Source organism: Crotalus tigris, unplaced genomic scaffold (genome assembly GCF_016545835.1).
Source record: "Crotalus tigris isolate CLP2741 ecotype Arizona unplaced genomic scaffold, ASM1654583v1 scf7180000018838.1047803, whole genome shotgun sequence".
Lineage (NCBI taxonomy): Eukaryota > Metazoa > Chordata > Lepidosauria > Squamata > Viperidae > Crotalus > Crotalus tigris.
In genome coordinates this window covers 174,254-188,277 of record NW_024097227.1, presented here as the reverse complement: position 1 = coordinate 188,277, position 14,024 = coordinate 174,254, and the positions used below count along the sequence as shown (strand labels likewise).

The following is a 14,024-nucleotide window of genomic DNA, read 5'->3' as shown; positions in this document are numbered from 1 at the left end:
ACCAATCACTGGTTTGGTGTCCAGTTCTCACTGTTGCTTCTTGACCCGAATATAGGTTTCTCAAGAGACAAATAAGATGGTCTGGTACTCCCATTTCTTTAAGAACTTGCTACAATTTGTTGTGATCCACACAATCAAAGGCTTTAGCATAGTCAATGAAGCAGAAGTAGATGTTTCTCTGGAACTCCCTAGCTTTCTCCATGATCCAGTGTATGTTGGCAATTTGATCTCTAGTTCCTCTGCCTCTTCGAAATCCTGCCTGTACTTCTGGAAGTTCTCGATCCACATACTGCTGGAGTCTAGTTTGTAGGATTTTAAGCATAATTTTACTTGCATGTGAAATGAGTGCAATGGTGCGATAGTTTGAACATTCTCTGGCATTGCCTTTCTTTGGAATTGGAATGTAAACTGACCTTTTCCAATCCTGTGGCCACTATTGAGTTTTCCAAGTTTGCTGGCAAATTGAGGGTAGCACTTTTACTGCATCCATTGTAGAAAACCCTAACATTATCCTGAATGGAATCTTTCAGGAATAGAAGAAACGGTATCCCATGAACTGAGGATGATCCCTAATTCATTGCAGGGAGATTCCTCTGGTATAGGCAAGAAGCTCATGATTAGGTGATTTTCTATCTTAGATATCACAAACCTGGTTTGTAAGAGCAAGTATTCAAGAAGTGATGGCTCAGTGTTCTCTCTAGGATGCAGTTAACATGGCCCCTGATTGTTATTTTTTTTGCAGTTTCCTTTCCCCATCCCCAATTTCTTTCCATTCTGTTGGCATGTTTTTTAAGATCATTTGAGGGAAAAATGGACTATATTTTCTCTTTTTCAGTTGGACTACAAAGGGAAAGTTGGGAGAACTCTAACCCAGTTAAAAAACAAGTTGCCATTTCATCTTTCCTTACGGTGAATCTTGTCTACTTCCTTTAATCACCTCTCCCAATTCTACCACCCCCACTTTTTAATTCATTCCCATTACATTTCCCCCTCCTCCAAATTTCCCAGCACCACTTCCCAGTGAGGCCTGTATGCTTATTTGGGGGGAAAACACTAATAAATTAATGCTAAGTTACAGAGGGACATGGAAAGAGCTCTTTTCACTTTAAATCCAAACTGGACTTTATCACTTCCCCGTTCAGGTTATACCCACCTTTTCCACCCTATAAAAGTCCAGATTTAGACTCCATGACTGGGAAGGGGCCATTGATTTAGTCAGAGAAAGGGCTAGGGCAAGATCTATGGTGCTGGGATGCTGATATGATGGGAAGACTCAACATTGATAGTATGTGGACTTCTCGGCTTGTGTCATTGTGGCTAGTGAAGTCGAGGCAGAGCCAATTGCTAGGCAAAAGCTGCTTTTCTAACACAAGCAAAAGAGTGAGGGTGCTTTAGAGTTAGCAACACTTTAATGGTTTCTTGTCCTGAATCTGAGTCATCAGCTAATAATGGTGACCCAGGGGCAACAGAAAACAGAATTCCACCAAACCAGGTAAATGCCATTGCTTCCTATGGCCAGAATATAAGAAATGCTTTGATATTTGTTCTATTGCTACACTAATTATTTTGGCAGCCTCCAGTTTTATTCTGCTGGAATGCAACCAGCCTGGAATGTTCTAAACGAAGCTATTTTGTTCTGACCCTGAAACACAAAATGTTCTAGCTTTGTGCCTGCCCCTATTAAATCATTATCAGGAGGGAGGCATTCACATGATAGAAATCCCTTCAGAGCTAATATCTATTTAGGACATAGATAAGGAGTTGGGGATTTGGAATAACAAGCTGAGAACTGGTTTATCAAATTGCCTTTAAAAACATAAAATGACTGCCGATGTAAACAACATAGCTTGAGCTAGCTTGAATTTTATCAGGTGAGGAAATGCTCTGCCACCCATTCAACTTTAGTGAGTGTATTGAATTAAATTACAGTAAGTTGTCTTTGTCTGGTAATTACATCCCTTACTGCAGTTGAGACTTTGAGGCCAACTTAGTTGCATTGTAGGGAGCCTTGGGAGGGAGCCATAAATGTCTTTATGATTAATAAAATGGATTTGTCTTAGAATTTTATGTATTAACTATTGGTAGAAGACTAGATTGGAGAATCCAGTTTCTTTTGCACCTTCCTTGTTTGAACTAACTCTAATTTGTTATGTCTGAATTGGATCAACTTGACAATGTGCCCACAGTAAAAAAAATGGCAATAAAGGTTATCTATCTATCTATCTATCTATCTATCTATCTATCTATCTATCTATCTAATAATCTCCTTGTGTATGACTATAAATAAGAAACATTACTTAGGGACAATGTTTGAACCCTAGGCCATTTTCTTAATAGGGCCATTGTGAAGTATTTTCATTTTTGTTCAGAATTAAAAAGTCACTTTTTTTTAGTTTGAAGGGCTTTCTTTGTGGGAAAAGATGGTTATGATGAAGTGACCATTTTGGACATATATGCATTTGTGTATGTGTGTGTGTGTATGCAAAACAATTAGGATAAGAATAATTTGAGAATTCATTGATGAGGTTGATTTGAGAAAATATTGTTAGCTTCATTTGCTTCTGTTTTTTTTCCTTTTCTTCTCCTGTGTTTCTTTTGATTCCCTAGTCATGCTTAAATTTATAGCTCTTAGGAATACGGTTCCCATATGTTGGTATTTGTTTTTCACTTGTACTACTGTCTCATGTTGTAATGCCACATATATCAAAAAAGGGCAAACACCTCTTGTTATTTATGTTGTCTTTAATTTGCTTTTTTTATCCCATACTTTGACATTATTATGAATCATTTTATGTGGCAGTATAAATTGTATAAGCCACTGTTGGCATTTTTATTTTTTCAGGCTTTTAAATTAACCATTTTGGCTTTGAAATACTGTATTATGGGAAATCTTTAATAAAGAAATTAAACAAAAATGACATGCTTGGCATGATAAATTATGGAACTTACCTAAGGCCCTATATATATAAAAGTAACTTTTCCTTACTTTTAATTATTTTATTTCAATTCTGTTGAACTCAACATTTCTACTGTCCTTCTGAAACGTTATGATATTTCCTGCTGGATACAATGAAGAAGGAGAAAACTTGCAAATAATATCCCCTCCCTTAACCTACTTAACTTGATTCTTTCTTTGTAAACTCAAAAGTTATGCATAGATAAGTGAGATCAGTATCAGAGATGTGCTCATACCAGCTCATGGCTGTTCCTCTTCCTGTTCCTCTTGTTTGGTACCATCCCCAGTTACTGCTCCTTCTGGGTTCCCTGCAACTGGGGAATGGGAAAAAAAGTATAACAAACTAAGGTGATTGCAACATGGTAAAGATGAGCTCATTCAAACATGAAATACTTCATCCAAACTAGAAACCATCACTTCACTTTTAATTATAAGTTGCCCAAAGCTTACAAGTTTTTCAGAGTGAGTGGGTGATACATAAATTTAATAAACTACAAATGTAGGATAGGGAGGACTGAATATATCCATTTTACAGTTTTTCATTTTTATTTATCTGTCACATTCAAGAATATGAATGTACTAAGGTTCTCTTCCCTGTGTTATTTAATAGTTATATGAAACAGAGGCTACTCTTTGGTACAGGGTACATCCCAACTCCGGATAATATTGTGGGCTTCTTGAGGTTGTCAGGTACTCAATAGGGAGTTGTTGTTGTTGTTGTTGTTAGTTGAGAAGTCGTGTCCAACCCATTGCAACCCCATAGACAACGTTCCTCCAGGCCTTCCTGTCCTCTACCATCTTCTGGAGTCCATTTAAGCTCACTCCTACTGCTTCAGTGACTCCATCCAGCCACCTCATTCTCTGTCATCCCCTTCTTCTATTGTCCTCAATCTTTCCCAGTACTAGGCTCTTCTCCAGTGAGTCCTTCCGAAACAAAACTAAACTTTAGCAAAAGGTAGGTGCTGTTTGTTCATAAACATCCCAACCTGTTTAGAAATACCTGTTCTAGTTATGGTTCTAGACAGGATCCTACTTCCCCTATTTCATGACTTGGAGATTCTTCTGTATAAGCAGGTAGGACAGAGATTAGGGTTTGTTTGTTTTTTGCCAGTTATATCAGTCATTGCCCTGTCTGGATCAGAGCAATGGTGACAGTGACTCTTGCTTGCAGTTGGATGATTTGGAAGCCACAACTGATCCAGAATGCAATGTCCAGATTGTTGGCAAGGAGACTCTACCATTAAATAGCATTTATAATCACTATGTTCTTCCAGGCCCAATTTAGATTTAAGGTTAGTTATTACTTTTAAAGTCTTACAGTACTCCATCTTGTCCAAATGATTCTGGAGAAAGTCTAGCTTAATGTCCCAACTGCATGGAAAACGAGAGGTCAGTGGACTAAAAGACACATCTTTTCTATGACAGGCCATAAAATATGGTGGCCCTGGATAAACATTTGGTTCCCTCAATCTTGATATTTAAGAAATTTATAAAGACCTTCCCTTGTAGATAAGTTTATGGATGGTTCTGATGCCTACTCAGGATGAGAGGTGACCATCTGATACCACTATATTGTATATTTTGAAGATTATTGTTACATGAGAATCTTCTTTACACATGCCAAGAATCATTGGTTTATAAATATTAATACTTTTTTAAAAATCACACAAACATGTCCATTTTAGTGGCAAAAGCTGTACATTTTCATGATTCCTTCAAGGCCTGTTTTATTGGCCTCTTTACTTAATAATCTGATATTAGTAATTCTATTTGTCTGAAAAAAGACTATTTTCCCCCAATAACGTAATAATTTGAAATGAGAGGGTGATCTTTATATTTGTTGAGATACTGGAAAACTATATCTGTCCAATCTTATTTGGGAGGTAGAATTCCATGTTATATACCTTTCAGATAAGCATGGTATTTACTGTTTTTAAAAAAGTTTTTAAAATCAAATTGTAAGTCTGATAGAAATGTGATTTTAGAGCAGATTTTCTCAGTCTGGTATCTTCCAGTTGGAAGTAGATGATAGTTTGATATATTCAGGTTTGGAGTTTTAATATATCTTACATGTTGAGAGAGGTTATTATGGAATTTAAAGCATTTTATGCTAGGAAAGATCTGGGCTCTTTTAGTCTTTTAGAGCCAAGTAAGCACATTTAGATACAGTAGAATTTATTCTGAGGAAACTTTCATAAGATATTTTAAATTCATGCAGACATAGTAAATCTTTGAAGTGGACATAAGCCCGAAAGAACAAGTATTAATATATATTTTATGACTGCATTTAAGGAACTGCAGTTAAATCTTTTCCTAGTGAAGAATATTATACATTTTAAAGATATATTTTCAGGACATGGATGATCCCAGGCAAGTATTTTTTCATGGTGAAAATTTCCATTTTTTCTAATATGCCTTTGTGTTCTTTCCTAGATTTTGCCAAGGTCTTACTATTCCCCCATTGACAAGTGGTAGGAAGAGAAAATGGGGGTCTTTGTAACTTATCCAAGAAGAAAAGTATGAATTCTGGCAACATGCAAATCCTTCAAATGGACCCCTTTGTGTCTCTTCATGTCTAAAGGAATAGAATAAGAAATTCTATATGAAGAAATTATCTCTCAATATAAGGTTTAGTTGGCTTATTGGAACAGGAATGGATGTATATATTTAATGAACTACAGTCTGATTCACATCAAGCAGTCTGTTTGAATTACATTCTTCCTTATGCTGTTTAGGAGTTCTAGAAGCTATAGTATCAACACATCTAGAGAATTGGGACTTCTCCGTCCCTTATATGAGTAGGACTTAGTCATGCACGAATAAACCTAACCAGAGAATAAAATAAAAAAATATTCAAAAGATCTGCCTCCTTTCTTTTATAATGTGGACCAAATGATGGAAAACAGTATGTAATCTTACTTGATTAATACTAGAGGTCTTTGCTCAATCGTCCAGGGGGTGGTTACAACCCTGGTGCAGACCCAGTTTTAAGTTGTGCCATTATTTTGGCAAACATTGAAATGAAAAATCAACTAAATAAAGGTGAAGTCATGGAAACCTGAAGTCATAGAAAAGCAAATTTCACTTATGCTCAAATGGAGAACTGGAAGTAGTTATCTATTAAGTTTTATATTAAATTGTATAACCTATTATTAACCATCTAGATATATATTGCAAATGAGGCAATTGGGGGACAGATATTAAGCGGTGGTGCTGATTTTTTCTCCTCCCTTTTTCCCTCCTCTGTTTGGAGGTCAGTGCCAAATAATCACTAGCTATGCTAACAATGTATTACTGGAATTGCAATGCTGAGTTTTGGGTATCACCATGTTGGAAAGTGTGGGCTACCCTAATGAAACTTCTCTGTTCAGCTCTGTGAACAAGACATTTGTGCCAAGTCTTGTCCACTAGATGCTGCTTGTGTTCCCTTTATGTTTCTTTCTGTGATTCTTTGAGAAAGATTCCCAGTATGCTAATAAAGATGGTTAGAAATTTATGTTAGTTGTTTACTGTGGTTAATTGCTAATACAAGGTATTTATAGGAGTGTCTGCTCAGGACAAAGATTTGGCTTGGCATGTAGAAATTGATGGAAACATGGTGTAATATGTTATCATTACCATTATCATTCTACAATTAGCATTAAGATAAAGATAGCCAGTGTCACTATTCAATTTCTTAATTATGCTGCCAAAATTTAGATGGCATATGTGCTATGTGAACTTGTGTTTAAAGATAGTGTAGATAATGTCTTTTTTATTCATTTCTAGTCAACTTTAAGATGCTGATTTTATTATGTTTATTCAATTTGTAGGTCAGCCATCTCAAATACATGAGTCTGAGCAGCTACCAATTATTAAAAACAAAATAAAAACATAAAATAGTAAAGAAAAAAATTAGTCATGAAAAGTAGAATAATTTGGGACCAGGTTTTCTGGCACATATGTTAATTTGTCTCACATTGGCTTCTAAAATCTTTCCTGTGATGAAAGCATATAGAAATACTATTAACTGATTGGTTTCAAATTACAAAATTACAAGGTCTGTAAGGCAAAGGAAAACTGAAGTAACATCATAAGTATGCTTTCTGCGTTGCTTAATGACCTGATTGCTAGTTCCAGTTGTACCCACTAAATGAGTACCGTACCTGTATTTGTAATAGGTATTTTAAACTGTGGTTTGAACTAGATAATTAAATTATTCTGGATGTGAAAATTGGGATTATCAACATGTCCCAACTTCAAAAAGTGAAGGGTATTTTGCTGGCTATTTATTTATTTGTTTGTTTATGATTTGCATTAAGTACAAAAGAAGCAGACTTATTTCTACCATGTAATATGAGATTCTAGAAAATTAATGAAGCCTGATTCATTAATCATATTTTTGCCCTGATCTTTGCATGCATCATGCTGTTTTTAGATATTTTATTTCATAAATAACTTCTATGGAAATAAAATATTATATCTGCAGTTGTATGAAAAAGTATGTCCTCATTTTTGCGTAATGCTCCCTGAAGTTCATATGAGGCTGACTAATATAGAAGTCTGAATGAATAGGTAACGAAGTCTGTTCCTAATATCATTTATTTCATAAACAAAGTCATCTAACATGAGATGTGCCAGTGTGAAAAATAATTGCCTCCTTAGATTCAGTAATTGGTTGTACCACTTCAATGACTAGATCTAAATGTCAGGTTACCTTGGCATGAAGGTACTCTGTTAACTGAATGCTGAGGCATCCCTTCTCAATGGAACCTCCATCTTGTTCCAGCCCAATCTTTGCTTCCATTTTGGATGAAGGGATAGATGGGGAACTCATCAAATTTGCAGACGACACCAAGCTGGCAGGAATAGCCAACACTCCAGAAGACAGGCTTAAGATACAGAAGGATCTTGACAAACTTGAACATTGGGCGCTATCTAACAAAATGAAATTCAATGGTGAAAAAAGTAAGGTTCTACATTTAGGCAAGAAAAATCAAATGCACAGGTACAGTCCCTTGCTCATAGTAGTAACTGTGAGAGGGATCTTGGAGTCCTAGTGGACAATCACTTAAATATGAGCCAGCAATGTGTTGCAGCTGCCAAAAAGGCCAACACAGTGCTAGGCTGCATTAACAGAGGGATAGAATCAAGATCATGTGAAGTGTTAATACCATTTTATAATGCCTTGATAAGGCCACACATGGAATACTGCATCCAGTTTTGGTCACCACGATGTAAAAAAGATGTTGAGACTTTATAAAGAGTACAGAGAAGAATAACAAAGATGATTAGGGGACTGGGGGCTAAACATATAAAGAGCAGTTGATGGAATTGGGTATGTCTAGTTTAATGAAGAGAAAGGCTAGGGGTGACATGATAGTAGTGTTCCAATATCTCAGAGGTTGCCACAAAGAAGAGGGTGTCAAGGTATTCTCCAAAGCATCAGAAGGCAGGACAAGAAACAATGGATGGAAACTAATCAAAGAGAGAAACAATCTAGAACTAAGAAAAAATTTCCTGACAGAACAATTAATCAGTGGAACAATCTACTTCCAGAAGCTGTGAATGCTCCAACACTGGAAGTTTTTAAGAAGAGACTGGACAATGATTTGTCTGAAATGGTATAGGGTTTCCTGCCTGAGCAGGCGGTTCTACTAGAAGACCTCCAAGGTCCAGTGGTGATATTCAAATATGTGAACAACTAGTTCTCTGTGTGGATGCCACTTCAGAAAGTCCATTCTGGGCCTGGGCAACAAAAAATTAGCTACCGCTTCTGCCGAACTGGTACGAACTGGCTGAATCCCACCACTGCCAAGGTTCCTTCCAACTCTATTGTTATTGTTTTGTTATTGTTATTGTTATGCAAAAATAAATCTAGCTACTGTCTATGATTGTTGATACCAATTAAATTCCTCAGCTAATGCAACATGTACGGGAAAGAACTTCACGTACTAGTGATTACTTTCATTGCAATGACACTACTCTTCTTACAGATGCTGGAAATTATCCCAAGGTTAACCACAATGTGATTTCTGGCACTCAGAAGGAATTAAGTGCTTTCCCAGTGAACTCTATTAAACATAGAGCTGCATTTTTTTCCCAACCTTGGAAAAGGAGAAACATTCACTGGCCTGAAGAGAATGTACCGGCTTTGTTGCTGGGTCATGGGAAATTGTAAGCTTGTAGAGTAGCACTTTCCTCTCCAGGATGGGAAGAAAGAACATCACCTTTGCTCTGTGAATGAGTCTCACTGTGGATTGAGACAGCCTCAGAGTTTAAGATAAGACTTTGTAACTTTTTTCAGACTGGTAAGCATCAATGATATTTTAACAGAATTTTTGAGCATGCATTATGTTCCTCTAAAACAGTGGTTCTCAACCTGTGGGTCGGGACCCCATTTGGGGTCGAACGACCATTTCACGGGGGTCGCCAAACAAGGCTGTCCACCATTTTCCCCCTTTTCTTTGGCCACGCCCCTGGCACCCGGTGATGTATAAGTGGTTGGGGGGTCACCACAATATGGGGAAATATATTATGAGGTCGCGGCATTAGAAAGGTTGAGAACCACTGCTCTAGAATCTGAGTACTGATAACTTTGCTATGATGAGGGGATCTTCTGTTTATAAAAATGTATATATGGGCCCAGCTGAACTAAAGCAGCCCTGATGAAATGTCCACACAACTGGCCCTAGTTAAACCTTTAACTAAACTAGTTGAATTTGGGGAATGACTACTTTTTTACATGAAACAAAAAAAATCAAATACTAAACAATAACTTTGTTTATTTGGACTCTTTATATATCACTAGAACCCAGGTGAAATTCTGATCACATTTCATGGAAAGGTATTCAAAACTCCAGAAAGCTAAATAAGGATTTTTACTAATTGTATAGAAGGATACTTAAAGCTTGTTGGGTTTAGTTGTCTGTTAGTGCAGGAAATCTGCTCTAGCTATCTAACTAGCTATAACTAGTATGTTGTGTTCTACCCTTTTTGTACCTGTTGCAAGGCTGAAGTATTCAAATGACGTTGAGTTGTTTTGAATGCCTGTTGGGATATTGTCACCTTATATTTACCCTTATTTGAGCCCCTCAATTGCCAAGAAAGCAATTGCAAAAGATGGCACTCTGTCAAACTAACCCAAGCTACTGGAGAGAGTATTTTGTGTTCAATGGACATTCTTCCTGCCATGCTGGGCAGATGCTTTGCCTTCTTTTATTTGTTGTTCCACTAAAAACAGCAATTAAAATTCCAACTGATGTTGGAACTTGAGGCCCTTACCTTTTCATTGGCTAGTGGGCATAAAATCTCAACTGCTCATGCATTTCAGGCAGAGAAAGAAACTGGTGATCCTGGTTGCACAAAGAGACACTAAATAATAGTGATAAATGGGTTGCCCTTTGCATTTTCCTAATGATGGCTCCAACAATCTGTGCTTTTTGCTGAACTTAGTAAAGTAGATGAGAATTTAAGTTGATGAATTTCAAAAATCAGACATACTGTAGGCAGAATGTTTACTTATTATATCTAAGTCCAGGAAGAGCTTATTATGTATAATTTCTTTATGCAGACTTGATCTACATTTATAATACTTCAAAATGACAGGTTCATGATGATATCATACTCAAATGTTTATGCCTTACTAAGTTTGGTTCAGATCCAAATCATTACTTTAGGGAATATTTAAGAGTTCCCTTATGAACTGTTTTTATAATGAAAACATTAAGAAGAGCAAGATACTTAACAGAAATAATAAATAATATCTTATTTGTATAATTTAGTTTAACCTACAGTACAGTATGGGAACATTATTTAAACAATATTAATGCCTTTTATACTCATATACCTTTAATTTTTTACAGTAATATGTCTCTTGTATTATAATTTGTATCCCATTGAGAGTGATTGGGATTATATACATGACATCAAAATAAAAAAAGACTAAAAGAAGAACCATTGTATCGCTTAATACAAGAACTATTGTGGTAATAAACAAGGTTAGGCATTTTTTGAAAAATATGACATCTATGTCTAATGTCTATTAGACATATACCCACCTATTCAATATTTCTGTTTAGAGTGACATTTGTACAGATGAAAGCACTCTAATAAGAAAAAACCTTGTTCGTAAATGGTGAGATAATATGAGTAAATTTAGCTTTCACTGAAGATTTTTTAAAGATTCTTTTCTTTGTAATAAATATTTAGTGAAAGCAATTTTCCATATTTTTCAATACATATGATGCAAAAACAATTGTATTTTTAATTTTCCATGTTTTTATGATAACAAACATGGAAATTAACAAGAGAAGCTGAATCAATGTGGCATTGACTTACAAGTCTTAGAAAATAAGGGCAATAAATCAACAGAAAGATTCATTATAAAATACTGTTAGATGATTTTCTCAAAATTTTCAGTGAAAAGGATTGGTTAATGGGGACCTTCTATCAGAGATTGTAATATATGTCAATTTGTTCATATGCTATCAAAACAATCTAGAAAGATCATACTTTCTATTTTTAGCAACATGTAATTTCTCTTAGCAATTTTACCAACCTATGACTTAATTTTTTTATCTGAATCCTGAGAAGTTACTGAAATTGGTTTAAAAGGAATTCTATGTCATAAAAAGTTCTAATGAGATCCATGAAGTTGAAACCTCAAATCATTTTCTCAGAGTTTTCAAAAACTTTAAAGAGATTCTGTCATATGTCATATAGTTTAACAACAACAAGATTTCTTTCTCATAAAAATGAGACATATAAACTCCAATCTCACTGGGAAGAATAACAATACGGATCCACATTACATGTTGCTCCATGAAAATTTAATTAATTAAATGTATTTATTCAGTTTCAGTGCTGCCTGACTCCAGCTGACTCTGGGCACAAAAATAAAGAGCAATGTAGAAAAAAAAAATACATTAAATTAGACCCCCTCCAAAAAAGAAAAAAACCTGGCTCCAAAATAATTGCCAAAGGACAATTCTGACAACATATTAAAATATAGAACATCATCAAGAAGAAAATCCTGTCCACTCTAACCATGGAGCATAGCTAGGTTTTCAAGGAAACTTCCAGAATGCCATGGAAACTGCATGGATCTTTGGGGGTGGGGGAATCTCATTCCAGAGGACAAGTACTGCTTCAGAAAAAGCATGCTTCCTGGGTCCCAACACTATTTAATCAAGAGGATCTGGAGCATACTTATCCTGCTGGAATATAACACGAAGAAGGCAAAAAGTGTGGAATACTGGTGGTTTACAGTATATGTTGGCTTCAACATTAAAATAAATGTTAATAATCTGTAATATTTATTGTTTTACAAGGAAAATATTTATGAAAGAAGTTGATATCTGAATATACATTCTAGATTACAATGGGAGTTCTTAGGATAAGCTTCAATTTTTGCCACTGGAAATCAATTCTCTTGCTGTCTTTGTGGGTGCCCTAAATAGTATAATTCTGTTTCTGCTGGGTTTCTTATCATTTCCTTTACCCCCAAATTTAATTATAAGGAGTTAGCATAATAGATTAATCAACTTAATCTGCTGCCTAATAATAATCACCCTATCTGATTTGGCCTCTTTTCAGGTGGAAGCAAATTTCATGATCAGATAAAAGAAGAGAGAGAGAAGAAAATCTATGGATGACAACTATGGCCCTTTTAAGTGGCCATAACAATGCTGTTATTGAAGTTCTAATTTAAGCATGAAGTTCCTTTTGATTTTGGGGATGAAGACTTTGTTTTAGTGAGGTGAGAAATTTTGATGTTTCTGAAAAGCAACAGCAATAGAAGGATCCAAAGAAAGATAGGAAGGTCTTTCTATAGAGGTTTCTCTCCATTGTCATCTGGATGCCCTTTTTGAACAGTACTCACAGTAGGAGTGTTTTTATACTCAAATACACATGGCCCTGGGAAACCTCAGGTTCATGCCACGGACTCATATAATGTTCAGATTGATTGTATATAGGTTTTTTTTTAAATGGAAGAGAAGAGAAAACCCAGTATAATGTCTTTGGTCTTCCCAGAAACTATGTCAATGCCTGTGGTTTAATATAACGGGATTTGGTGAGAGTGTTGTGGGTTTTTTTTTCACATGGCACTTAAAGTAAAATCCTACCAGAGATCTTTAAGATATTGAGCCCTTGGTGGGTTTTCATAATGCAATGTGTGTTTGTTGGAATATACTTTTCTTTTTTTATTTGTTCCTCCCCTTTTAAAATTTGTAGAGGCCAGGAGCCATTTGAGACATGGTTAGCTTTCTAAATTTGATCAAATAATTAATAGATGTGATATGGGGATCTGGGATCAGAAATCCCAGTTTTAAAAAATCAGCCACGGGGTCATTGTTTGATTTTCTTTAGTTCTCAGTGAACTAATGTAGATATGGATTTTCCTAGTTATTGGGTAGTAGACTTTTAAAAAAAGAAAATAACGTTGATATTGTTTTGTTCAACAACTGGTTCATCAGTGGCTTCATCCTGATTTTTGACCATATCAAGAGCAGAATGCTGAAAAATTCAACATTCCACAATAAATAGCTTCATATACAGAAAAACTCTATATTACTTTTTATTATTTCTGATGATTTTATTTTATATCTGATTCAGTTTAGTAGTTTTTTTTTTTAAAAAAAAACTTTGAATCATAGTGCTACAGAACATGCAAAAGCTGAGGTCAAATATTGGTTGGACTGTTTTTTAATGTATGTATACTGGACTAAGCAGAACAACTTTGAAAAATACAGTATCTTTCTCCAAGTTTCTACCCATGAAGAAACCCATTGGATTGCAGCCAGGTCACTAAAAGCCCTGAGAAAGCAAACATGCTCTTTGCCAGCTCTGGTTAAATTAATCGGTTATTGTACAGCCTCATTTAATGCTGTAGAAAACATGCAAGTCATCAACCCTTTTATATCTGAGTGGTCTTAGTGGTTCCTTGATTGGGCTGTTGTTCACTGTTTGTTTGCAGTTCCTTGATTGGGTATTGTTTGCTTCTTGATTCTTAGTCTAATCTTAAGTAAGTATATTTTAGATGTGTTGTTGCTAGTCATCACCACAATGATGGTTTATAATAATAATA

At 35.5% G+C, this 14,024-nt stretch overlaps 1 protein-coding gene across 2 annotated transcripts in view; it reads left to right on the top strand.

Annotated features, from left to right (window-relative positions):
• TRIM33 (tripartite motif containing 33) overlaps window positions 1–12,581 on the top strand; it is a 101,367-nt gene extending 88,786 nt beyond the window's left edge. Inside the window, exon 21 of one of the 2 annotated variants that reach the window (XM_039356940.1) lies at window positions 12,533–12,581. In XM_039356940.1, the coding sequence (XP_039212874.1) occupies window positions 12,533–12,551 (19 nt within the window). In that variant the 3' untranslated portion in view covers window positions 12,552–12,581. Of the gene's footprint in view, window positions 1–5,389; window positions 6,416–12,532 lie in introns of those variants that run through there. The other variant, XM_039356939.1, reaches the window with a different exon arrangement.
• The last annotated feature ends 1,443 nt before the right edge of the window (window positions 12,582–14,024 follow it).